This window comes from Zalophus californianus, chromosome 5 (genome assembly GCF_009762305.2).
Source record: "Zalophus californianus isolate mZalCal1 chromosome 5, mZalCal1.pri.v2, whole genome shotgun sequence".
In the NCBI taxonomy this organism is placed as follows: domain Eukaryota; kingdom Metazoa; phylum Chordata; class Mammalia; order Carnivora; family Otariidae; genus Zalophus; species Zalophus californianus.
Genome location: NC_045599.1, coordinates 96,085,116 through 96,109,443, shown reverse-complemented (window position 1 = coordinate 96,109,443; position 24,328 = coordinate 96,085,116). Strand labels below are relative to the sequence as shown.

Sequence of the window (24,328 nt, the reverse complement as noted above, 5' to 3'; positions counted from 1 at the left end):
GTGACGGAGTGGGGCTGGGCTCCCCGGCCCCAAGGTCACTGCCAAGTGGGCCTCCGACCCTCCTCCTGTCTCCAGCCCTGAAGCCACAGGTGCAGTCCCCAGCAGCCGGGAGGCACGGCCACGTGCTCCTGGCCCTCACTCACCGCTAAGGGCCAGGCCGGGGTTTCTCGAGGGGGAGAAGGAGAACGCAGTTTCGGGTGGGATCTGGGCTTATCCTAAACCAGAGCGACGCGGGATCCCTTTCGGAGAGTCATTGTGTGCAGTGGAAACTGCAATACTCATTCTCAATTTATTGAGCGCATTTCCCATTCCAGGCCTCACACTAAGGGTTTCGTATTCACGATCACATGTAACGTTCACAACAAGCCTGTGAGATCGGTATGATTGTTATTATTGCCATTTTCAGATCGCAAAGGCAGACTGGGAGAGTGAGCTAACATGTCCCAGACTGCCCTGCAGCAAGTGGGGTGGGGCGGCATCTGCAGCCGGACACCCAGTCAGTGGGAAGCCAGCGCCGGGGACCTCTCTGATAATAACCTCCCCTATGGAATGAACGATTAGGAATCACACATGTATATAACAAGCACCTGGCATGTGATGGTAGCTCCAGAAGTAAGAGCTCTTCAGATGGGGATGACGTCAGGAGTCTGAGGCAGGGCTGGAGGGGGGTGATCCAAAGACTTTTTCAGGCCTTTGGTTGGTATGGAATTGTTCAGGAGTGTGAGTGTGTGTTAGACGGATGAGCAGCACAAGAGAACCTGGATCAAGGTCAAGGCAGGGCCTTCCTTGCCCCTGCCTGGGCCAGCCTCTCTGCTCTGGGGAACTCTCAAGTATCAGGGACTCCAGGTGGGATCTTCCCTTGGGGGTGGGATGGGGGTGACGCGGAGTTGGTGATGGTTCCTCCAGTCCCTTACGCTGAGCTCAGAAATCTAGGAGGCCGACCCTAGCTCTTGATGATGTGCTAATTGGGCCTGGAGGTGGGGATTTCGGTCACTTACATGTCCTTGAGAAATAATCACCATTGTCAATGCGTGGCTAATTAGCTCAGTTCAACTCTCTTCAGCCTCACTTTGCTCAGATCTACTAGATTTATGATGCTCCTTGGTCTCCCACCGCTGTGTGTGTGTGTGTGTGTGTGTGTGTGTGTGTGAGAGAGAGAGAGAGAGAGAGAGAGAGAGAGAATAGACATCACGGCTGGGGCTTCTGGCTTCCTTTAAAGGAGTTTGGGAATAGCTGTCCCCATTGGAAACCTCTTTCTGAGATGGGGTCAGGAGGGCTGCTCCAGGACCTCGCTACTCAAACTATGGTCCTTGGGCTAGTAGCACTGGCATTCCCTGAGATCTTGTTCAAAATGCACAAACTTGGGCCTGACCTCAGATCTAATGGGTCAGAACCTGCATTTAATAAGATCTCTAGGCGGAGTACGCATTACAGTGTGAGGAGCGCTGTGTTGGGACATTGAACAGAGGCACAGGAAGCTAAATGGCTGAAACAGAATGAGCCCAAACATACATTTTATTTCCTCCAGTGTTAGAGTAGCTGTAAACCAGTTCTCTCTGTGAAGTGTCTACTGAATCCTGGCTCTGAGGCAGGCCAAGTGCATACATGACCCCATCAATCCTTGTAGGAGCTCTGCCTCCCATGTGCAGGTGGGGGAGGGGATGTGAGGCTCAGATGGAACTAGTTACTCGTGGGGGGCTGAGTGGATAGACTTTCCTGCAAGGGAGAGGTGGGCTCTGGGTTTAGCTCACGTGCTTCCTAGGTGTGGCAGCTTGGGTAAGTTATTTGATCCTTTTGAACCTCAGTTTCTACAACTACCAAAAGAGGATAACAAAACTTACTTCAGAGGATAAAAGAGAGTATGATGTGCTTAAATTGCTTCACAAAGGCCTGCATTATAGATGAACAGTAGCTGTTACTAAACATTACGCAGTGGGGGGCCATGCTTTTTTGGGTGATATTGCAGCTTCCCATGTTTACTTAGATAGTTCAATGGAAAAATTGAGCATGGTTTTGTGGGTATCTGCTGATTGTTGTCAACTTAGCAACTCACCCAGGACTACTACTTCAGTCACTGCTCAGGTGGGCTCCGACCCCAGAAGAAGGGAGAGCAGGGGGAACAAACACAGGGCAGGGGGTGGGATGCAACCCATAGTGAAGGGACCCCTTTGGTTCTACCTGTTGCATTTTGAGGTCAAGGAACCAGAGGTGGGAAGGAGCGTAGGAGCTGTTCCAGGTCACACAGTCAGGTAGGTAGGGACAAGCTCCGGGGGTCCTACTTGGTGTTCCTTCCACCAGCACACCCTACTTTTCCCTGTTCTGGAGACTCTGACAGGTCCCAAATGGCCAGGGACTTATGGTGCTTGACAGTGGGCCATGAATGCAGTGGTCAAGAGCATGGGTTCTGGAATCAGTTGGTTCTGAGCCCTGATTCCCAACTGTCTCACCTACTATCCCAGTTTCCTAAACTGGAAAATGGACCTCCTAGGCCTTTGAGGAGGGGTATGCAAGATAATGCCTGTACCTTGTTTAGTATGCTGTCAGTATGCAGTAGGCACTCACTAAATGCTGGCTGCTCGGATTCCTGGTGTTGTGATAGTCCTCACCATCATCACCATCATGTACCATCCCACCACTAGCCTCCTCCCCCATGTACCCCAGATCTATGTGAGCCCCGCGGGTTCCTAAAGGTCCAAATCTCTGCTCAGATTCTTCCACAAGACATTCAGACTCTTACAAGTGAAGTCCAAGCAAGTGGCATTACCCTGTAAGAGCCCTGTGGTTGCCCTCTTTGCTCTAAGACACACGGCCAGGCCAGTTTCACAAGTGTAGCAGGAAGTGTGGCAGGAAGCAGCCGGGCCTTCAAACCCAGCTCCAGTACTTTCAGACTCAGGCTGATTTGATAGAGAAGGGAGCGAGACTCAGACTGTGAAGTGGTCTTATCTTTCAAAGAGGGACGATACCGTCCACCTCAAAGGCGATTATAAAACTTAGAGGAGGGAATAAATACAAACGTCCAGCTGGGTGTCTGGCACACAGTCAGTGCATAACAAGCTAACTACACAGGTATGGAGCTGGGCATGTCATAAATGTACATGTCCCCTTTCTAGGAGAGCAACCGATGGTCTCTGACCATTCAGTGTCACGGACCGAGAACCCGGGTGAAACCAGCCAGTAAGGGGGAAGTAAAAGGCATCAACGTGCCGGCTTACTGAATGCACACTGAAGGACTCTCCTAGGTGCACTGCTGATGTTACTGTCCCTGTGATGGTCACCTGTGAGATGGGCCCTGGGTTGTCAATGGAAGGCGGAGGTGAGGCCACTGGCTGTCACCACACAGCAAAGCTGGAGTTCACACTTGCCCTCTGTGTAATTCCACAGCCTGTTTTCTCCACTGAATTAATACAAGGGAGTGTGAGGCCCGAGGCCCGAGTATGTCATCTTAATTTCTCTACTTCCCTGCAATGTCTGCACATATGCACTCATGGGGCAAGCCTAGCTGGCTGGCTGCCTGGCTACCAAGAGACTCCTCTGGCTCTCCTTGGCCAGGCCCATAGGTGGCACTCTGACACTGTCTGCTGGAGGCACAGCTAGTGTGGAAAAGCCACCAGGGCGCCCTGTTCCCCAGAGCCGAGTCTGCCCCTCAAGCTGGTCACTATACATACAAATGCTCCAGGGGACAGGAGACCCAGCGATGACAGCTCCCTCCCAGTCCGCCACACACTAGGCATGGGTGTTAGATGGGCTTTGGGGTGGTCTTGGAACTCCTGGCTTGCCCACTCCATTTGGATGGGCGCCCTGGGGAGGTGGGAAGCTGGGAAGGTCCTAGGGAAGGGGATTCAGCCACAGCTTTGCTGACCCCAGTGAGACACAGTGAGGGGCTCGGCTATCCAGGGGAAAAACCAGGAACTTTGGAATCATATAGCACTAGGTCCTGTCCCAACCCTACTGCTTATGAGCTTTGGGACATTGAGTCAAGCCCTTTCACCAACCGAGGTGCAGTTTCCACATCTGTAGGTGGGAAATAATGAGCCTTCCTCATAGGGCATGTCTAAAAAGAAAAGGTGGCTAAAATGCTAAGCAGACTGCTGGCCATGTAGTCCACACTCTATATAGATGTTAGTAGGGAGGCAGGATAACATGATCTAGATAGTGCTGGGTGAGAAGAAAGGAGGAAAAGTTGTTCTGGAATTAGCCTGGATTTCTGGGAAGGACGCCCGGGGGAAACGGCATCTCCATCCCCTTAGGGGCTGACCCGAGCCTTTCAACAGTGTGCTGGCTTGGCAGCCCCCAGGTCTTTCAATTCGCCATCCCCGTATCCTTCTCGAACTGGAGCCGGCGCTTCCAGCCCTGGCCAGCCTAAGCTGGGGAGGCGGAGGGGAGGGTCTGGAAATGCTCTTGAAGGGAAGCCAGGATAGTGAGTTCCACGGACGCCTCTGCTTGGAAGCATGTGAACTCTCTGAGACTTAACTTCCCCATGTTTAGCAAGGCCCATACAAATATTACATTTCCTCCTTATCTCTGAGTGTCACCGTGGAGACTGTAGGGGTTCTCTGTGTTTTGCACGACTGGGAAGCAGTAGAATAGGAGTGTTACTGGCAAAGACCTCTCTGGAGTGACCTGCGAAATGGAGTTCTCCAGGCCGCCCTTGGAGAAGGGAGGGTCAGCAGGGCACAGGGCCCCTCCTGGGGCCATGAATGGTGGGGACAAGGCATCCTGTCTTACCTTGTAGCCATAGGGGCAGGTGCAGCGGTAGAGCTCCACAGGATCCTGGCTGCAAGTCCCGTTGTTCTTGCACGGGCTGGAGAGGCAGGCGTTGCACTTGGCCACAAGGTTGATGTCCACTGGCCCTGGGCAGCAAAACCAGATTGTTGGTAGCAGGTCGTGGTCACTGCTTCTTCCCTTCCCCTCCGCTCTGGCCCCATCCTCAGCCAGCCGCCAGCTCCTCTCCATCTCCACACACACAGGGCAGTTGGCCCTCCCCAGCCAGCACCATCCAGTTTAGCTAGAGTCCCATTAATGCAGTCGTTGTCCAGTGAGGGAAAAAAAATCACAGTGGGACATCATTCAGAAGCACTTCTGCAGTCAAATCAATTACTATAATTAGCCTGATCCGATTTTGGAGCTAATCTACAAACAAGGCATCATAATTAGAAGCCCCTTGTGTATCTTTTTATGTTCTGGGAGCTCTGGGCCCAGGCTCCATTTGGACCTCCCATTCCTCTGCCCCCAAACACCCCTCCCCATGGAATAGTTCAGACTAGGCTAAGGAGGGCATGGTGCCTGGGCCAAAGGAAGTCCTCCTCGTGGAACACTTGAATTGGCAGGAGGAAGGAAGACGTGATGCCGAAAGACACAGCAATGAGGTCAGTGATGGATGGCAAACTGTGCTCAGGCACACATTGCGTCTATGACAGTTCCAACCGTGTCCTGTTCTCGTCAGCTGTAAAGGCTGGAGGGGTGGACGTCATGGTCCCTGCACAGAGCTTTAGAGATTGGGTTGAGATTAACCCCCGGGGGAGTCTGGCCATTTGTGGGTAGGGGGAACAGAAAGAACGGCCTGATTGAGAGTCTCTACTAGCTGGCTCAACCCCCAGCTTCACATTAGAAAAGGGACACTATCTGTCCTGGATTGCCAGGATTCCCAGGATGCAGAACTTCCAGTGCAAAAACCAGGAAGGTCCCAGCCAAACCGGGATGAATTGGTCACCTCATGGTAGAACCAGCCAAGGTGCTTTTTAAATAACCCTAGCACACCCAGGCTGTACCCCACACCGATTTAATCTAAAACCTAGAGTGTGGGGCCCAGGCACCAGTAAAAAGCTCCTCAAGTGATTCCAAAATGTACAGCTAAGATTGAGAACCACTGTTTTAGAGTGAGCTGGGCCTCTTTAGCATCAATCAAGGCAGATGTTTTGGAAGCAGGAGGAGGAAAATGAAAAATTAGCTTAAAACCAGTGGAATGTTTTCCTGCTTTAAGCAAAACTGTGAGACACATGAAGTTTATAGGGTAATCAAACTATATATGTAAATCAAACTCAAAGCTCTAAGAGATGAGCAAAGGACATTAACAGACAAATACATAATACAAATTGAAAGTACACTTTTGAAAAAAGAAATCAGTTCCCCCAATAATCAAAGAAAAGACAATAGGAGATATAATTTTTTTAAACCTTTCCAATTAGCGATGAGATGATATGAGATAAAATAATGCAAAAGTCTGATGAAAAATGCACTCAAAGGGTGCTATTTGGGGCATAAAGTGGTTTACAACCCTTTTTGGAAACCAGTTGGCAATATGTGTGAAGACCTTAAAGATGATCACATACTTTGGCTCAGGAGTTTCTGTTCTTTGAATCTTATCTGAGGATATAATTTAATTTTTTTAGAGTAGGGAGAAAGGGGGGGGAGGGGCAAAGGGAGAGGGAAAGAATCCCAAACAGACTCTGTGTGGAGTGCAGATCCCGATGCAGGGCTCGATCTCACGACCCTGAGCTGAAATCAAGAGTTGGACACTGAACCCACTGAGCCACCCAGGTGCCCCTAAGGATATAATTTTAAATAGAGAAAGAACTTTTATGCATCAGTGGTAGAACACAATTGGAAATACCCAGTGAATACTAAAGGTTCAGAACCAGGAACTGGTTAAAGAAGTTATGGCCAAATATGATAGCCTGGTGGGCAAGAGTGTACTCTGGAATCAGAAAGAGCTGGGAGCCTCCTAAGAGAAGTCTTGAGAAGTCACTTAACCTTGGTAAGCCTCAGCTTTCTTGTTTTTTAAAAAATAAGGGTAATACTGAAGTCTGCTGAGAGTGTCAGGGAATTAAATTAATACTTGGAAAGTGAGAATTAAATGAAATAACACACAAAAAAGTGCTTAACACCATGCCCAGCACAGAAGAACGCAGTAGCAGTTTGTTTATCATAATGATGTAGTCGATTAAAATCTCATGTACCAAAAGCTGGCTGTAGTAAAAATGGGGAAATGCGTATGCTTTAAGAATGTTGGGTATAGGGGGCGCCTGGGTGGCTCAGTCGTTAAGCATCTGCCTTCGGCTCAGGTCATGATCCCAGGCTCCTGGGATAGAGCCCCGCATTGGGCTCCCTGCTCGGCAGGAAGCCTGCTTCTCCCTCTCCCACTCCCCCTGCTTGTGTTCCCTCTCTCACTGTGTCTCTCTCTGTCAAATAAATAAATAAAATCTTAAAAAAAAAAAAAAAAGAACGTTGGGTAAAGAAACACAGGCCAAAGATTTTTCTCTATGCAAAACTACGTAGAGAAAGAAGTCAGGGAGGAACACATTAGAGATGCCATCAGAGGGACTTTGAGGAGAGAAGACAAAGCATCTGAGTCTCTCCGTGTGGCCCACAGAAGAGACGGGGCAATGGTTGCAAACGTCACATCTGTTGAGATGCCCAGCTCCGACGGGCTGTCAGAGACAGAGCAGACCCCTGGAGGTGCAGGGCAGGGTCAGCAGGTACCTTTGCACTGGAATCGGTGGGTGGGGGTGGTGAGCAGGAGTCTGTCGGCCATGGGCTCGGGGCTACTGCAGCGGGCGATGCCAGGCTCCTTGTAACCTGCCTTCACCCACTCCGACAGCCAGCGCAGACTGCAGTCACAGTGGAGTGGATTGGTTCCCAGCGCCCTAGAAGGCAGAGCAGGAAGTCAGGGCCCCCTGCTCAGCTTGGCCCAGAGGCTCCATGGAAAAATAGAATCTTCAGACTCTGGCTAGATTAGGGGTGTCTGACTGGAGGCCCAATGGAGAAGTAGTTTCCACTGGGCTAGTTTCCACCAGACTCCAAATAGTACTTCCAATCCCTCCAGATGTTTCTACCCCACCTAAGGCCCTCCTACCGCCAAGGTTTTGCTCGCACCTACCCTGCTAAGATTCAGTCCTCAACTCAACCCCAATCCTAGCCCTTCCAGGATGCTTCGGAACCCTTGGCCATCTGACTATCTGGCTCCGTTGCCCTACTGAAGGGTCCACTGAAGGATGTACTCTGCAGAGAAGGTGTTGATACATGGCAACCTAGGGAGAAGCTTCCGACCATGGAAAGGGCTCAGAGCATGACACCCCTAGATATGCTGTGTTGGCATCTTGATGATTTTGAGCTACAGGTACTTGAAAAATGGCAGATGCAGAAGGGGCTCTCTGACCTCCCTCTTTCTACCTAAAAGCAAGTCATAAAGTTTCCCGTGAGAAAGATGCCTTCCCTGAACCAAAATGAGAAGATTCTTATCACTAGAGACTGGGAGTTAATGCCAAAATGGACCCGTACAAACAAATCTGATGTTCCAACAATCCCTCCGCATATTTCCTAGCCACTGCCCCACAACGGACTGCCCCAGCCCAAGGCCCTTTGTCTTGTCCCATCCCCACAATTTCTCATTCCTTGTTTAAAAAGGTATATAAGTTTTTAGGCCCAATGGCTTCTTCAGGTCTTCATTTTCCATTTGAAGACTCCCATGTACACATAAAAATACCCAATACATTTGTATGCTTTTCTCCGGTTGCTCTGTCTTATGTCCGTCTAATTCTTAGACCAGCGACAGGACCTAAGCGGGTAGAAGCTGACTACACCAGTCAGCTTAAAAATGCACAGGACGGGGGATGGCACAGGCTGGTACAGACCTCTGCACAGGGGTGTCCAGACAGAAAATACAAGAACTCTGGCTTATTTTAAAAATCATATCCTTTAGCATTTCTATTTCTTGAATATTTTATAAGGTGCATACATAATGTATCAGTATCACAGTATATGCATGCAATATGAAAACAATTAAATACGCAAAGAGTTGGTACACAGACTCAAAAATGGTCACTGGCAGAGGTATGTAACAGCTAATATGTATAAACCTCGGCTTCCCCTGCGTAAAATGGGGAGGGAATACCTCATGCAGAGTGGTAGCGAATATGTGCTTCAGAGTCAAGGGGAACCTGGATTTTCACCAAGGTTCTGCAGCTTACTTGCTGTGCAGCCCTTGGACAAAGTCTTTAGTTCTTCTCAATTTAAGTTTCACTGTGTATAATAAGGGGATAAAAATGCTTTATTGCTCTAAGAAGTAAATGAGATAATTCATCTAAAGTGTTTATCACATAGTAAGAGTTTTATGTCAGTTCTTATTAAACATTTACATTATTTACATAATTGATGATGCCTCTGAAGGCATCTGAAGCAGAGAACACATGAGGTGCACCATGTGGGTACGTTTTTATAGAACGTGTTCTATGCGTACAGAAAGAACATACACTGAAATGGGAACAGGGATGGCATGATCCCTGGCACAATCACGATATTGAGTGGATCCACACCAAGGAGAACTATGGCTACTTACAGATGGGAAAGAGATGTCAGGTCGCTGAAGGAGCCTTCGGGAACGCTGGAAATGTCATTGCCGTGGAGGGTCCTGAAAGTGGAAGCACAGGGCGGAGGTTAACCTCCAGTTACGGTTCTGAGCTCAGCACACTCTTGGGGTCCCAGGCTGGCCCCAACGCCCCTCATTTGTGCTCAGAGCCCCACTGCTCCTAGCAGGAGGTGCCTCCTCCTCCGAGGCAGGTGCCTGCCTATTTCCATGCCCAGCTCAGCAGCGCGGATGTTGGGAGTAGAGGGTTTGGGAAAGAAGAGGATGGAGTTCTGAATCTGACAGGCCCGGGAGAGAATGAGAAACCAGTCCTTTTTAGCTGTGGAACACTGGGTACGTTAACTTCGCTCTTCTGAGCCTCTGTTTTTGCACCTGAAACATGGAGAGGGATGGCTGGAGGCGCTGGAGAGATACCGTGAACAACTGTGGCCGAGACTAAGTTTTAGAGCCCGGCTGCTTGCCTTCAAATCCTGACTCTGCCACTTACCAGCTGTGTGACTCTGGCCAAAGCTATTTACCTCTCTGTGCCTCGGTTTCCTATTGTAAAGTGGGAATGAAAGTAAACAGATTTGTCACAGAAGGTGGTTGTGGGTGCATTAATCCATAAAAAGTCAAGCATTTTCTGTGTGCTAAATGACCACCCATTATTCAGAGTTGTGAAAGGGTCTTGAAGAATGGCTGGTAGAGATCAATAAAGTAGTTCCCTTCATATTCACCTAGAGATTTTGAGCAGATTGAGAAATGTTTTTAATCCCAGCTCAGGTGATAGAGAGAGGGGGGCGCTCAGGTCCTGGGGCGATTCCATGGAGCCGGACACTCATCTGCATGGGGAAGGGTTTGGTGTCAGCCATGACGTATTTTTATCTGGTGCTCGCGTGCCTCCGGGTGTGTTTTCTGACAGCCTGTCCAAGGGGCCAGGCGACTTGCTTGGTATTAATCATACCTCTCTCCGCCTTGTGGTGTAGGAGCTGGGAGCCATTCTTACTTGCGGAGTGGTGGCACATACCACACTTTTAATCAATGCCTGCAGAATAGGTCCATGAGAAAAACCAAATGCACACGGCTCCGGTGCTCAAGTAACAACACTAGTAAATCCACAATTCATGGATTATACCCTCCTTTGAAGGACTAATCATCAACCGCATACAAAAAGTCCCCACACCGATGACTCACTTCGGGTCTGGCCTGTGAAATGCGCAGACACTCAGAGGCTCCGTTAATGACTGCTGCGCGCGGTCCCCTGTGCTGTGACGGAGCCGGAGCCAAACAAAGGGTGATGAGAGTTGACTGGGGAAGTGTAAACAGGATCATAACTAATGAATATGCCCTTTTGTTTTTCTTTTAGCTGATGTTAGCCTGCCCTGGGTTTTGAGCTGAAATAAAGAGAGGAGCTTACTTACACTTAATACAGAACAGAGGCGTCTGACTGAGCGCTAGAGCTAACACACCGGCAGATTTCCAAGATCCATTCTCAGGGGCTCCGATTCCGTGGGTCTGGGGTGGGGGGCGAGAGAGGCTGCATTTCTAACCAGCTCCCAGGTGATGCTCATGCTCTTGGTCCTCCGAGCCACATTGCGCTGCCCTAGGTTGTCACCTTCATCACCTCAAGCTCCTTCCCTTTCCCTCTCCCCAGGACAGCAGGAAGAAGCTAACCAGTTGTCCAAAGACTGTTGGAAGTAGCTTCTCACCTCCTGGGATAAGAAGGGGCTAGAAGCACTTCCTAACACTTATCAGTATCATTTAGTTTCGAACGCATGTGGTTATTTATGAATCACACCGGCTCCTGCCTGCTATTAGCTTGAATGACTTCATGGCTGCTTGCTGTTCGGCAAATGTGCCCAGCCCTGTTGTTAATCATTTCCGAATGAGGCCTGGGCCCCTGGAGAGGCACGAAGCCCTAATTTAAAAAACACCAAACGACCCAAAGGCAGCTTTCGCGCTGCAACTCCTGCAAGTCACGCTCCCATTTATTATGAGCTGAGCTGCTGAGGTCTCCATAAACTGCAGAGTAACGGGGCTGTAATTTACTGGGACAGCGCTAAAGAAATCTGCCTACACCGCAGGTTCTTGCTCCCGGTTTGGCCCCCCAAAGAAAGACTCTTGCCTGTCCAGCCACCATCCTCAGGGTTGCCAGGGAAGTGGGACAAGTGTTCCTTCCCGGGAAGCACGATCCACCACCCCACCCCCTGCTTTTCCTCCCCTTTCCCTGACACCTCCTGGGGGCTGCAACTCTGAACTCAGAATGACTCTTCTTCAAGTGCCCAGACTCCTTTTTCCCTGCTGGCTCTTCGGAGGGGTTATGGTAAACTTGGGCATTTTGGGGTGCGGATGAGGGCATCACTTGGAGTAACACGAAAGCAGAACAATCTCGTGTCAGTTCTGGGTTGCCTGAACCTCGGGTCTCTAGACCCCCAGGTGCTCCTGGTATGTGTACGTGATACAGGTGCTCATGGTTCATGTCAAAGATGGCAGGGACGACCGTCATCCCGTATGTGGATGGGGGTGGGTGGGTGAATTCTCTTCTGAGCAGGCTGGGTCACTCTCAGGTGACCTGGGGGTTAAGGCCTGGATCAGACTGCCTGGGTGTGAGTCCCTATTCTGATCATCGCTGGCTGTGTGATTATCTGATTCAACGGACTTAATCTTTCTGTGCTTCTGTTTATCTCTAAAATGGAGGAATTCTTAGGATCCACTTGTAGTAGATATCTTTTTAGGGGCGTGGGTTGATTGGCATCAATCTCTTTTCGGTAACACTTCCTCCCTTTTCCATGGAGGAGTCACCCTTCTCCACCTCTTAGTCCAGCTGGTTTGGCCTCATGGGCAGAACTATGGCCCAGGTCAGCATCAGCCCAGAGTCACTGAGAGTGGTTTGAGGCTGAGTATGTGACCTAAGTGGACCAATGTGAGACACTTCTGGGGCTTTCTCTGGAACTATTAGGACATTAGGAGACCGTTTCACTCTGAGGAGCAGAAAGAAGCACATTTCTGACAGTACCATCGGAGCACCTGCATCCAGCTCTAGAACGTAACACCTACTACTGCCTTTTTCAGTTACCTGCACTGATAAATTCTCTTCCTGCTTACGGTGGTTTGAACTGATCTTCTCCTCCTTTAGCCAGGAAGGGATCTAACATACTGTTTCCTAAGCTAGTTGCAAAGATTGAAAGATACAATGCAAGCGGTTCAGATGGCGCAGGACTCGGTGCAGGGCCTGCCCGTGAGGCTGCAGTTATGGCTCCCATCGTCATGACTCCTTCCCCTCGAGGCTCCGGGATGTGTTTTGGGGTCAGTCCTCTCAAAACGTTCCCCTCCCACAGAGGAAGCCTGAAGCTATGCAGCCTATACGGTGCAAAGGCAGTAACGAGTCCCGTGACAGATTCCCAGGCAGGAGAAGAGACACACAGGATTTTGGCAGAGTGACCCTGGGCCCATCACCTTCTGGCCTGTGTCTCCTTCCACTACACTCTTTAGTTCTCATCAGAGGACTCGCTGGGCCGTGTCCCTCCAGTCCTCAAGGGAAGTCTGAAATGGGTGGCAAGGAAGAGAGAGAACCTCTGGCTGGGAAGGATGGACTGTGGTGGAAAGAGCACTGGGCTGGGAGCTGGGGCCCGGGTTCGCGCCCCGCTTCAGCTCCTGCCTTGTGGCTCGTCTGCAGCACTGCTTCCTGCTCTTGTGCCCAGAAGTCACACTCCCCCACATCTGTCGCTCCTCGGGGGTCCCCACGCACACGCCCTTCCTTCCGGGACTCTGTCTAGGGAATTTATGTTCTCCCTGCCTAGAATGTTCTCCACTCCCCTCACACGTAGGTAACTCCCACTGGCTTCTCAGACTCAGCCCTGGGAGTAGGGATTCAGAGAGCAAATGGTCTCGGGTTCAAATCCTAACTTTATTCTCTACTGGTTGTGTCGTTTTGGCAAAGTGACTCAACCTTGCTGAGCGTCTGTTTCCTGGTCTGGGGGATGGGGATGATAGTGGTACATTCTTCAGAGGGGTGGTATGAACAGTGGATACGATAATTAACTAAAGCACGTAGCCCAGTGTGTAGTACACAGACGAGGTTTGATAACTGCCAGTGGCGATTACGATTTTCCTCTCAAAAAGCCTTTTCAATGGATGGCCAAAACTGGGTCACGTGCCTCTCCCGTGTATTCCTGTGGCTCTCTCCCAGGTACCGCCATGTGTGGCAGGAGCTCATCTACTTGTCTGTTTCCTCTTCTAGACCGTGAGCTGAGGACAGGAACTGTGTTTCGTTATTTTCCTCTCTGGTGTTTAGCACAGCATTTAATACATAGTAGGTATTTAGAAAAGGATGAATAAATAAATGTGGGCAAGTCACTAAGCCTTTCTGAATCTGTCTCCTTTATAAATGAGAGGTTTGGATAAGATAATTTATTTTTTTTATTTTTTTATTTTTTTAATTTTTTTTTAAAGATTTATTTATTTATTTTGAGAAACTGAGAATGAGAGAGAGAGAGAGAGCGAGCACATGAGAGGGGGGAGGGTCAGAGGGAGAAGCAGACTCCCTGCCAAGCAGGGAGCCCGATGCGGGACTCGATCCCGGGACTCCAGGATCATGACCTGAGCCAAAGGCAGTCGCTTAACCGACTGAGCCACCCAGGCACCCAATTTATTCTTTTTAAAGATTTTATTTATTTGAGGAGGGGGGAGAGAGAGAGAAAGTGAGCAGGGGGAAGGGCAGAGGGACAAGCAGACTCCCTGCTAGACTCCCTGCTGAGTGGGAGCCCGATGTGAGGCTCGATCCCAGGACCCTGAAATCATGACCCGAGCTTAAGTTGGACACTTAACCAACTGAGCCTCAGAATAATTTCTGAGACTCACTTCCCATTTCTAAAATTCAAAATTAGTTTTATTTTTTGGTAACACCAAAGGGCCACACCAGGACCAGGGTTTGGAGGTCATAAGGAATCACCTTTTGGCTCACCAGAATTGTCAAATGTTCAGTAGCCAGTCAAAAATGGAGTGGGGTTGGGGCACCTGGGTGGTTCAGTCGGTTAAGCATCTGCCTTGGGCTCAGGTCATGATCTCAGGGTCCTGGGATCGAGCCCTGAGTTGGGCTCCATGCTCTTTGGGGGAGCATGCTTCTCCCACTCCCTCTGTCTCTCCCCTGGCTCATGCTCTCTCACTCTCTCTCTCAAATAAATAAAGACAATCTTAAAAAAAAATGCAATGGGGTTGGCGCGCCTGGGTGGCACAGTCAGTTAAGCGTCTGACTCTTGATTTCGGCTCAGGTCATGATCTCAGGGTCTTGAGATCAAGCCCCGCATTGGGCTCTGCGCTGGGTGTGGAGTCTGCAAAGATTCTCTCTTTCCCTGTGCCCCTCCCCCTGCTCTAAATAATAATAAATTAATTAATTAATTAATTTAATGGAGTGGGGTTATCTGGGAAGGGAGCAAGCTCCTGGTCTCTAAAGGTAATCAAGCAAAGGGCAATGGAGCCCTTTGCAGAGACGCTATAGGGAGGACCCATGCAATTGGTAGAGCAGGGATGAACAGCCCCGTGTGCATAAATAGCAAGCACCATCTTCCTCCAGGGACAAGGGGCTAAAAATACTGAGGATGATGAATGATAATCCCACTCCCTCCCTCATGAGCACACACTGAAACAGCCCTCCCAGAGCTAACTGATTCCAGGTGGCCCTCCTGCAGCTGGGGAGTGACAGTTGGGACCACACACACACACACACACACACAAGGCATGTGGCTCAGTGTGGGGCAAAGATCAGGGAACATGCAGATCCCTGAAGAAGAACTAGAATGTCCATGAGAATGTTCTCTTTTAGTTATTTTTAGATTAGGAGCAAACTAGGAAAAGCAAATTTTCACCCCGTGTTTTGTACTCAGGGTTCCCTGACAACTCTGCTGTCTCAGGAATGTATTCATATCCACACACACACACACACACACACACACACACACACACACACACACACTCACTCTTAAATTGTCAGGTCTTTCTAGAATACTTTGTGGACTTTGTCTTGGCTAAACCCGATGCTTATTCTTTCCCCCACCCCAAACTGCCAGCAGCCACGGATCTGTTGTCATGTCTGAAATTCTCATCAAAGTAAGGAAAACTTTTGGAAATGAGAAAAGAAGACACAAATGCTCAAATGCAATTGTAGGTATTACAGCTCCTGATTTCACAAAAACCTACCTTTCCCCCCTAACCGTCTAAATTGTGAATATCCTACTATATTCATTCATCTTTAACTCTGCCTTCTTTTATGACAGGAACAACTTCACATTAGCAGTTAGCGATCAATGATTTTTTTTTTCATTTGTCTACGTTCCCTCAAAGTCCTTCTTTAGAGTTATAAATGTATGCAAGTTATAATTGTGACATTTATACCAATTAGGTTTACTTTTCCACATAAGGCTATGTGGTAAACACTTCCCCACACTGCTACCTCGTTTTCATCTTTACCTCTTTTAATAATTGCCCTTCATTGACTGCCTGTGTTATGCTTTTCCTTAAACATTTCCCCACTGTGGCGCTTGTAGGTACTATTTAAAATGTAGGTTAAAAATAACAGAGCAACCAAGATCCTAATGCAGAGAACCTTTCCCTCATATTGGATTATTCTTTAGCATAAATTCCTAGCTGTGCAATTACTGGGGAAAAGGATACAAATATCATAAAAGAAACGTCATCCATAAACATTTTTATTTTTCCTGAATTGGCCTTTATGCGGAAAATGGTTGCTCCCCACTGAGGTGGATGGTTGCAACGAGGGCCTCTAAGACCACTTATTATCTATGAGATCCCATGATTCTAAAACGATGATGCCATAAGCCTACTAATTCTTAATTCAAGATGCAAGCCGAAGCATGTGGTATGTTGCTATGCGTTCCCAATGAATGAATGAGAGCAGTCTGCAGTGGGACGGACGAGGTGCCTGGGGAGCAGGAAACCCCGATGATGTTCTTGCTGCCACCCTGGGAGACCAGACAAATGGACAGGCAAGCATTCTCAGTCTCCCTCCCTTTCCTTTGCTGGGTTGCCCCACCGGAACCACTCAAATTATAAACGTAGGCACATGGGTCCCATGAAAATTGGCAGGCCCCAGCTCCTGGCAGCAAACCCATGCGGAGAACTGGAAGACCAGGATGCGAGACAATCGGTTGGGATTGAGGGGGATGGTGGGAAGTGGGAGGGGGCAGCAGGACCAGCCCTGGCCCCAGCCAATGAGAGGAGCCTGTCTCCCGCTGCGTTCAACTGGAAACAGGGAAATGGTTCTGCTGATGTTTCCATTCTCATACTCCCCCGAGAAGGTGGATAATAAATAAGGGACAATAACAGATTGCACACTGTCAGCGCGGGCACTTCTTTGCCCCGAGAGAATTGATTTTTAATAAGAGCACAGATGACATGTGGCGGGAGTTGTTGCTGACACCAGTGTTTTGTGGGCTTCAATAAATCACATCAACCTGGAGGCTCTGGAATGGACGGGCTCATTGGGTGCTGTTTGCTGATTGCTACTGGGTCCTGAGAAGGGTCCCAGGGCTCTGAGTCAGGAGGCTGGATGCTGCAGCCTTCTGACTGCTGGATTTGGGGCCAGTTACAACCTGGACCTTGGTTTTCCCATCTTTACAATGGGCACAATCCCCTCAATCTCATAGCGCTGTTGCAAAGGGTTATAGAGGGCAGTGGCCATGAAAAGTGGCATTTCTGTCCTCATGGGAATATCATTCAAAGGATCCTCCTTTGCCAACAAAATATGCAAGATGACAAGGCACAAAGATCAAGTGATAGATAATAGGGCCTAGGGATGGGGGTGGCCCAGAGAGGTGCCATTCCTGCTCTTGTAAGGTAATAACAAATGCCGGTAGTAGCAAGTGAATATTTATAAAGTGTTTGCCATGGGCCAGAGCTATGCTAAAGGCTGTCTGTACATCATCTCATTTAATCATCATAAAACCCTGTGAGGTAATTACCACCTGGATTTTACGGAAGACACACGGCTAGGGAGGGGCAGAGCCACGCTTGGAAAGTAGGTAGACTCATAGACTCTGTGGCCATCTTGTCCTTGCTAGGAACTCACCTGCCTCAGTGGGCTGCCCTCTACCCTGAGTAGGACAGGGCGAGGCAGGTGTCATATGGTGACAAGGTGGGGGGCAGGTATGGAGGCTGCAGAACCCCGTCTAAAGGGGCAGGTCTGCTCAGCTTTGCAAGAATATAGACGGGAGCCCTGGAATGGCCACATCTCTCCATTTTTTTTTTTTTTTAAGATTTTATTTATTTATTTGACAGAGAGAGAGAGAGACAGCGAGAGCAGGAACACAAGCAGGGGGAGAGGGAGAGGGAGAAGCAGGCTTCCCGCCGAGCTGGGAGCCCGAGGCGGGACTCGATCCCAGGACCCTGGGATCATGACCCGAGCCGAAGGCAGACGCTTAATGACTGAGCCCCCCAGGCGCCCCATCTCTCCATTTTCTAAGATTAGAAATTAGGATTTGTATGAGAAGCCTCCTGATGTTTAACTGTTAGCAACTTATCAAAACTTTGTTGTTTTGAAAAGATACTCTGTGAGCCAACTGACTCTACAGTGGCTAACTCATAGCTGTCTGTGAGCTGAACCAGGCGTCTGGGCTTCTAGTTTGTGACCTCTGATACACCCTGCAGAGGTTCACAGCGTTCACGCTGCCCCTCTAAAGCCAGAGGGACCAATAGCGGAGTGGTCCTCAGCACTGTGGCCACAAACCACACATTTGTGCTCTACTAGGGCGCAGAATACAACTGCCTATGCTAATCCTCACTAGGGAGGTGCTAGTGACCTCACTGTGCACAAGAAGCAGCAGGAGCTCAAGAGTGGCTTGTGATTTGTGCTGGCCCGCGGGAGCACCAGGCTGGGGAGGTATGGGGGTGGATAGGAGCACTCAGCACTGCATGCTGGACTTGGTTAAGCACAAGAGGGCTTCGGGGCTCTGGGGCACTCACAGCACTCGGAGAGACCGCAGCCCGTCGAAGGCGTGGACAGGGATGCACCGCAGCTGGTTGTAGCTCAGGATCCTGTGGAAGAAGACACAGGTGCGCTCTTGGCCATTCCTAGTCTCAGCTACTTACGGCCGTACTGTCCACTCTGCGGACCAGTCAAAGCAAATGGTTTCTTTATCTTCCTAATTTTAAGATATTGACAAAAAAACCCATCCCAACAATAAAGGGAAGAGAAACACCTTCCACCGCTCCAGAAAGTTCACTGGCTTTGTTTCCCCAGCTTCCTCTCGTGTTCCACGGCAGGCTGGCCTCCTAACCAGCTTTGCCATCACCTCTCTCTATTGTCAAATGGTCAGTGCTCACAGTGTGCCAAGCTGATGGGAAATAAATGGATCTGAGCAAAATATAATTGTGTAGGGAAACCCTCCACTGGGAAAGAAAATTCACAAATCACAGAAGGTATTCCAAAGAGGGCCTTCTTCAGAAGTAATTAGGTGTTAGTTCCTCTCTAACTGCCCAGACAGTAGAGTTCTGCCCTACTTTATTTGCCTTCTGATGATTAAGGTCTGCTCTACGTGGGGGCAGCCATAGCCCCGAGGATCACTAGAGCAGAGAACATAGGCCTGAGGGGGCAGGGAGAGAGGGTGGCCACATGCCACTGACAGCCAGACCCATGTTACACGCAGCACCCCACTGTACTCACAGGGTGGAGAGGTGAGACATGTTACTGAAGGTGTAGTTGGTCAGCACGCCAATGCTGTTGTTGCTCAGGTCACTAGGAAAAGTAAAATAGAAGGGCATACTTTACTGTTAGTTGCATCTGTAGGGGGTCATTCCCAACTTTCACACATTCGTGTATGCCTGCTGTCTGTCCGTCCGTCCGTCCATCCATCCATCCACTCACCTATCCACCCATTCATCCAATATTTTCATTCAAGATTTATTCAATCCCTCATTCAAGCGTTTGTTGTTCATCCATCCAACCATTCACCTAGTCAACCATTCAGTTACAAGTCTATCCTTCCATCTCATCCTCCCGGCAACACAGAACACATGAGATCTCTCCTTATTCTAGCGTCATTTCCCCCAGGTCAATCCTTTCTTCCACTGTTCCTCTTTCACTTCTGGCATTCATTTGTCCCATCTTATGAGAATCTCTCTTAGGAGGAATGAGGTTGGTGGGGGTGTAGTGCTCTGCCAAATACAACCTCCAGCTTCTCTTCAGGGACAACTATCCCAAGCACTGGTGTTCAATAGTAGCTGCACATTAGAATCCCCTGGAGAGTGTTTATACCCTCCAAGGCCTGGGTCCCATGTCCAGATATTCTGGTTTATAAATCAGATATTCTGATTTAATTGCTTGAGGATGGTTTGGAGCATCAGTATTAAACAAACAAATTAATCAGCTGAGGGTGAGAACCATTGCTCTAGAGCAGTGGTTCTCGACTCAGGGCACATTTGCTTCCCCAGTGACATGTGGTAATGTCGGGAGACATTTTTGGTTGTCACTACTTGGGGAGGGACGCTACTGGCGTCTCATGGGTAGAGGCCCTGAGATGCTGCTGAACATCCCACAGTGTCCAGCACAGCCCCACAACCCAGAATGACCTGGCCCCAAATGCACACAGGGCTGAGGTGGAGAAATCTCACCTAGAGGCTGGTTTGGGGGTAGGTAGGAAGCCAGGCTGAATGAGGTGACAGGTGGCTTTCTTCCACCCTTCTTCAGTAGCCCCACTTTCCCAAGGGCAACAGTGATTCATTCTGAAAGAACTCTCCTTCTCCCCCTGTGGACTGGCTCCCTGCTCCCTGAGCAGCCAGGGTGATCTTCCAATGACCAGTCGCCCAAGGAATTATTTTGTACCCTTATGGTTCCCCTCCTGGCAAGGCAGTGAGGCTGTCAGGGGCAAAGCTCATGGACCATCTGGCTTCCTGGGCCCCACCCATGCCCCGCAGCCCTGCTCCTCATTTGGGAGTTTTTCCTGGATCTTGGCCGACTTGGAGCCGGTAGGAGCTACCACCTGAAGGAACCTCAATTTGAACCATCTACTTGGAACATTTTCTAGCCAACTAGAGGAGGAAGAAGAAATGCTCATTTAAGCTTCTGGCAAACCTCAGTGTGGCCACAGCTTACAAGAAACTGGAGACTGGGGAGTCTCAGGGTTTAATTGGGGCCCCAGAAAGTCAGAGGCTCCCCCACCTGTCCCTAAGCCAAGAAGTAAGGTGATGTGGATGGTCAGTGATGACAGGCTCTGGGTATTTCTGTGTGTAGTTCTCACTGGTAAGGCCTGGCACATCAGAATGGCTCACGCCTCCCAGCTGCCTCTCTGCTCCACCCTGGGAGAAAGCGCAGGAACACCATGGAGCCCACAGACCGTCCTCCCTTACCCTCCACATAGTTTCCTGAGCTCCCCCAGGAGAGAACATTACAAGCCCCCCACCCCCGCCCCCCACCCTGCCCGGCTCCTTACATAAGTGTCAGGTGTCGGAGGGCGGACAGCTCCCTGGGCACGGCTGTTAAGTGGTTTCCTTCCAGGTACCTGAAACAGAAGTGCAGAGTGACGCCTGGTCAAGAGACACTGCATACGTGGTCATTTCTCAGAGACCTCTCCTCCAACTTTCTGGGCTAGGTAGGGCCTCTGTTTTGCTCTCTCAAAGCTCCTTTTCTCCCCTGCCCCCACCTCAAAGCACATACTACATTTGTCATTTAATATTGATTTGTGTGATTATTCAACGAATGACGCTTTTCCCCACTGGACCACTATCCTCCATGATGGCAGGGCTGTGCCTGAAACTGTCCAGTGTTGGACCCCCCAGAGTGTGTACAGAGCTGTCACACAGTAGGTGTCCCGTAAACATTTCCTGAATACATAAAGCACTCACTCTGTGCTCAGCCCTCACAGTACTCTCACATGGCAAGGATTCACACCTGAGGAAACAATTTCAGAGATGTTCAAACACTTGCCCAAGGTCATACAGCGAGTGGGTGTCTGAGCTAGGATTCGAACCCAGGTCCCTCTGACTACAGTCTTACCACAGTTCCTATGGCCTCTACTTAGCTACTGGAGGGCACAGGAGAGCTGAGCCACAATTCCTGTTAAGAACCCTAATTCAGGCTTGCGTATGTCCGATGTGCACCGGAAGCTGAGGAAAAAGGGCATGTTCCTGGAGCACTGTGCTGTGGTTCCCAGCAGGATGACTGCCTGTGGGTGGGGGGATGTACCAACAAATGGAGACTCCTGCTGGACAGGCAAAGGTTGAGCCTAGACCTGACTGGACTTCAAGGTCCTGCACTGACCTGCTCACCTAGGATGAGGCCACCTCCTCCAACACTCGAGTGTGCTTGAGGACAAGAGAAGGAAGTCTTGTTTTGATCATGAATTACAAAAGTGACGACTGCCCTCAAGAGGTGACATGGGCCAATTCATTCACTGCCATCCTTGCTGTAAACTCCTTCCCCCTGGGCTTCCTGTTGCTCTTGGGACAAAATGACAAAACCTTGAAGATGGCTTACAATGCCTGCTCTGGTCTCCTGGGCGAATCTCCCTTGACATAAGGCCCCTAGAGCTTCCTCTCGGAATGGTGTTGATGCCCACAGGTGCAGAGCCTGCCTTAAGCTCCAAGAGGGCAGACCCTCCATCTTTATCTGTAGCCCAGTGCTTCTCAAACTTTAACATAGGTCCACATCACCTGGGATCTTGCTAAAAGGCAGATTCTAATCTGGTAGGTCTGTGTTGGGTTGGAGAGTCTGCATTTCTAACAGGCTGTTGGGTGAGGGTGGGAAGTGCTGGTCTGCAGGCTGCGTTTAGAGTCCCAAGGTACTGGCACACCGCCTGGCATCCAGCAGACCCACCACCGAATGGTTGAATGGGATGACATGGGTTAAAACAGGATAGGAGTGAGTTTGTCAATGACCAAATCAGGCTTAGCTTTAAGGACAAGTTGGAATGGGTGTTTCCTTAAATTAGGGCCAAGTGACTTTATTTCCAGGGCTGGCCTCTGGGAATCCTCATGGCTCAGAGCACTGGGCAGGACCCCATATGGTCTGAGGTTGTCATGGCATGTTGGATTGCTGTCCCTTTGGTCCAGAATCTTTTGTGGCCTACCTATTATGTGTCAAGAGCTATGCTACCCGAGAGGGGTAGATACAAAGATGAACTGGAGTCCCTTTCTGCCTTCAGGGAGCTTGATCATCTGGCCTAAAATTCAGCCACATACACTTAGAGCATGCCCTCAGGCAGAGGAGCTAAGAGAAATGTATTCACTGATGCATTCATTTGTTCAGGCAGAAATGTTTACTGGGCAACTGCAGTGTGCCAGGTAGTGTATATCCTGGTGAAGACAGGCGTGATGCCTACCTGCTGGCATTTAAAAATCTAATGTGGAGAGGAAGGGGGAGGGAGAGGGGAGGAGGAGAAGTTGGCGGGGGGAGAGAGAGAGAGGACATACACAGAAAGCGACATAAATTACAAACTGTGATGCGTGCTCTGAAGGAAAGGAACAAAGTTCTGGGATGGAGTCACAGCTGGGGCGGGGATGCTTGGGGTGGCAGGAGCAGGGGGGGAGGGACAGTCGGGCAAGAGTGAGGCCTGTGGAGGGCCCTGAGCCTGGGTGTTGTTGAGGCAGAGAAAGAAGGCCGGGGAGGCCGGTCTGGTGGGCTAAGGGAGATGGGCAGATCACCCTGAAGCCTTGGAGGTGGGTTTATTCCAAGTGCAGTGAGTGACCACAGACGGGTGCAGGGGGCTGGTGTCGCAGGAGAACTTACCCTGCGTTCACCCTTCTGCTCTGCCCTGAAGGACTGGTGGCAGGGCATTCACATTCTGTGTGGACACTGGCCCTGTGGCTCAACAGTGGTGGCAAGGAGCAGGCGTGTGAAGAGCTTCCAGCCTTCTCTGCTGGGCAGGGAGGTTCTGTGCGCGTGGCGGGATTCTGGGGTCATGCTGGGCCACCTGCCCTCAGGGAGTGTTTTGGGGACAGTGTGGCATGGAGGGAGGGAGGGAGGGAGGGAGCTGGATGAATGAGCAGGGCTGGTGCGGAGGCACCGGGCCAGGGAGCGTCTCTGCTGGAGGGAGGCTAATTAACCACGAGGGAGCCACTTGAAGGGGTCTAGCCTCGGGCTGGCAGAGACGGCTCACCCTCTTCCATGCTGCTCATTCTCTCACTCTCGTTTGTTTACTACAACTACTTAGCAAACTTGAGGCATCTAAGATGAAACCCAGAATAAGATACCACAACCCCAAGTCTCCCTGCTGGGATGTTTACAGAAGGGCCCATGACAAGCACATCTGAAGCAAGTTACTTAACCTCACAGACAAGGAGACATAGTGACAAGGAAAATAACAACACAGAAACAACAGGTGCATAGTCTAGTACTATGGGATCCAGAGACTCTGGTCTGTTATCCATCCTCTCGAGAGGATCTTGCTAGCTGTTTGGTCCATTTTGTTGACAAGAACACTGAGGCTCAGTGAGGGAGGAGTGAGTCCAGGAGCCAGGATCTAAACTCAGGTCTGCTGGGCTGCAAGGCCCAAGAAGTCAACCCCATGCTATTTCAGCTCTCCACCTACAGCTCCTTATTTTCGCCTTTGGCCATCTCTGTCCTGAGAGGATTCACTCTACCACAGAACTTACTCTCACCTCCCCTAGAACAGAAGCTGCATGCAGTAGGGATCTGGGCCACTTCTGTTTCCTGTTGCATCCCCAGAGCACAGTATAGGGCGTAGCGCACAGATGGACCTCAAATATTTGCTGAATGAATGAATGAACGAATGAAGAGAAGGGCTGTTTATAGGGCCCTGGATTAAAGAAATAAAACAAAACCAAACAGTCGTTTCAAAGAATGCCCTGTGCCTTGCCCATGTCCATCCCTAAGGCAGGCCATACTCTACAGATGATTGTAGATGATACAGATTTGCTGAACAGTTGAATGAACACATAAAATGACCACTGGAATTCAGGGAGGCCGACAGCATGCTCATCTGACACAGGGAGCTTCCGGGGGTGGGGGTGGGGCTGGAG

The 24,328-nt window shown here is 49.9% G+C and overlaps 1 protein-coding gene across 2 annotated transcripts in view; it reads right to left on the bottom strand.

The window, feature by feature from the left end:
* SLIT3 (slit guidance ligand 3) overlaps window positions 1–24,328 on the bottom strand; it is a 594,180-nt gene that overhangs the window by 31,225 nt on the left and 538,627 nt on the right. For both annotated transcript variants that reach the window (XM_027606988.2, XM_027606990.2), the window contains 6 exons: window positions 20,782–20,850; window positions 19,017–19,088; window positions 18,317–18,388; window positions 9,335–9,406; window positions 7,480–7,643; window positions 4,726–4,850 (listed from right to left, as the gene is read on the bottom strand). In XM_027606988.2, coding sequence (XP_027462789.1) covers window positions 4,726–4,850; window positions 7,480–7,643; window positions 9,335–9,406; window positions 18,317–18,388; window positions 19,017–19,088; window positions 20,782–20,850 — 574 coding nt within the window. The remainder of the gene's footprint in view (window positions 1–4,725; window positions 4,851–7,479; window positions 7,644–9,334; window positions 9,407–18,316; window positions 18,389–19,016; window positions 19,089–20,781; window positions 20,851–24,328) is intronic.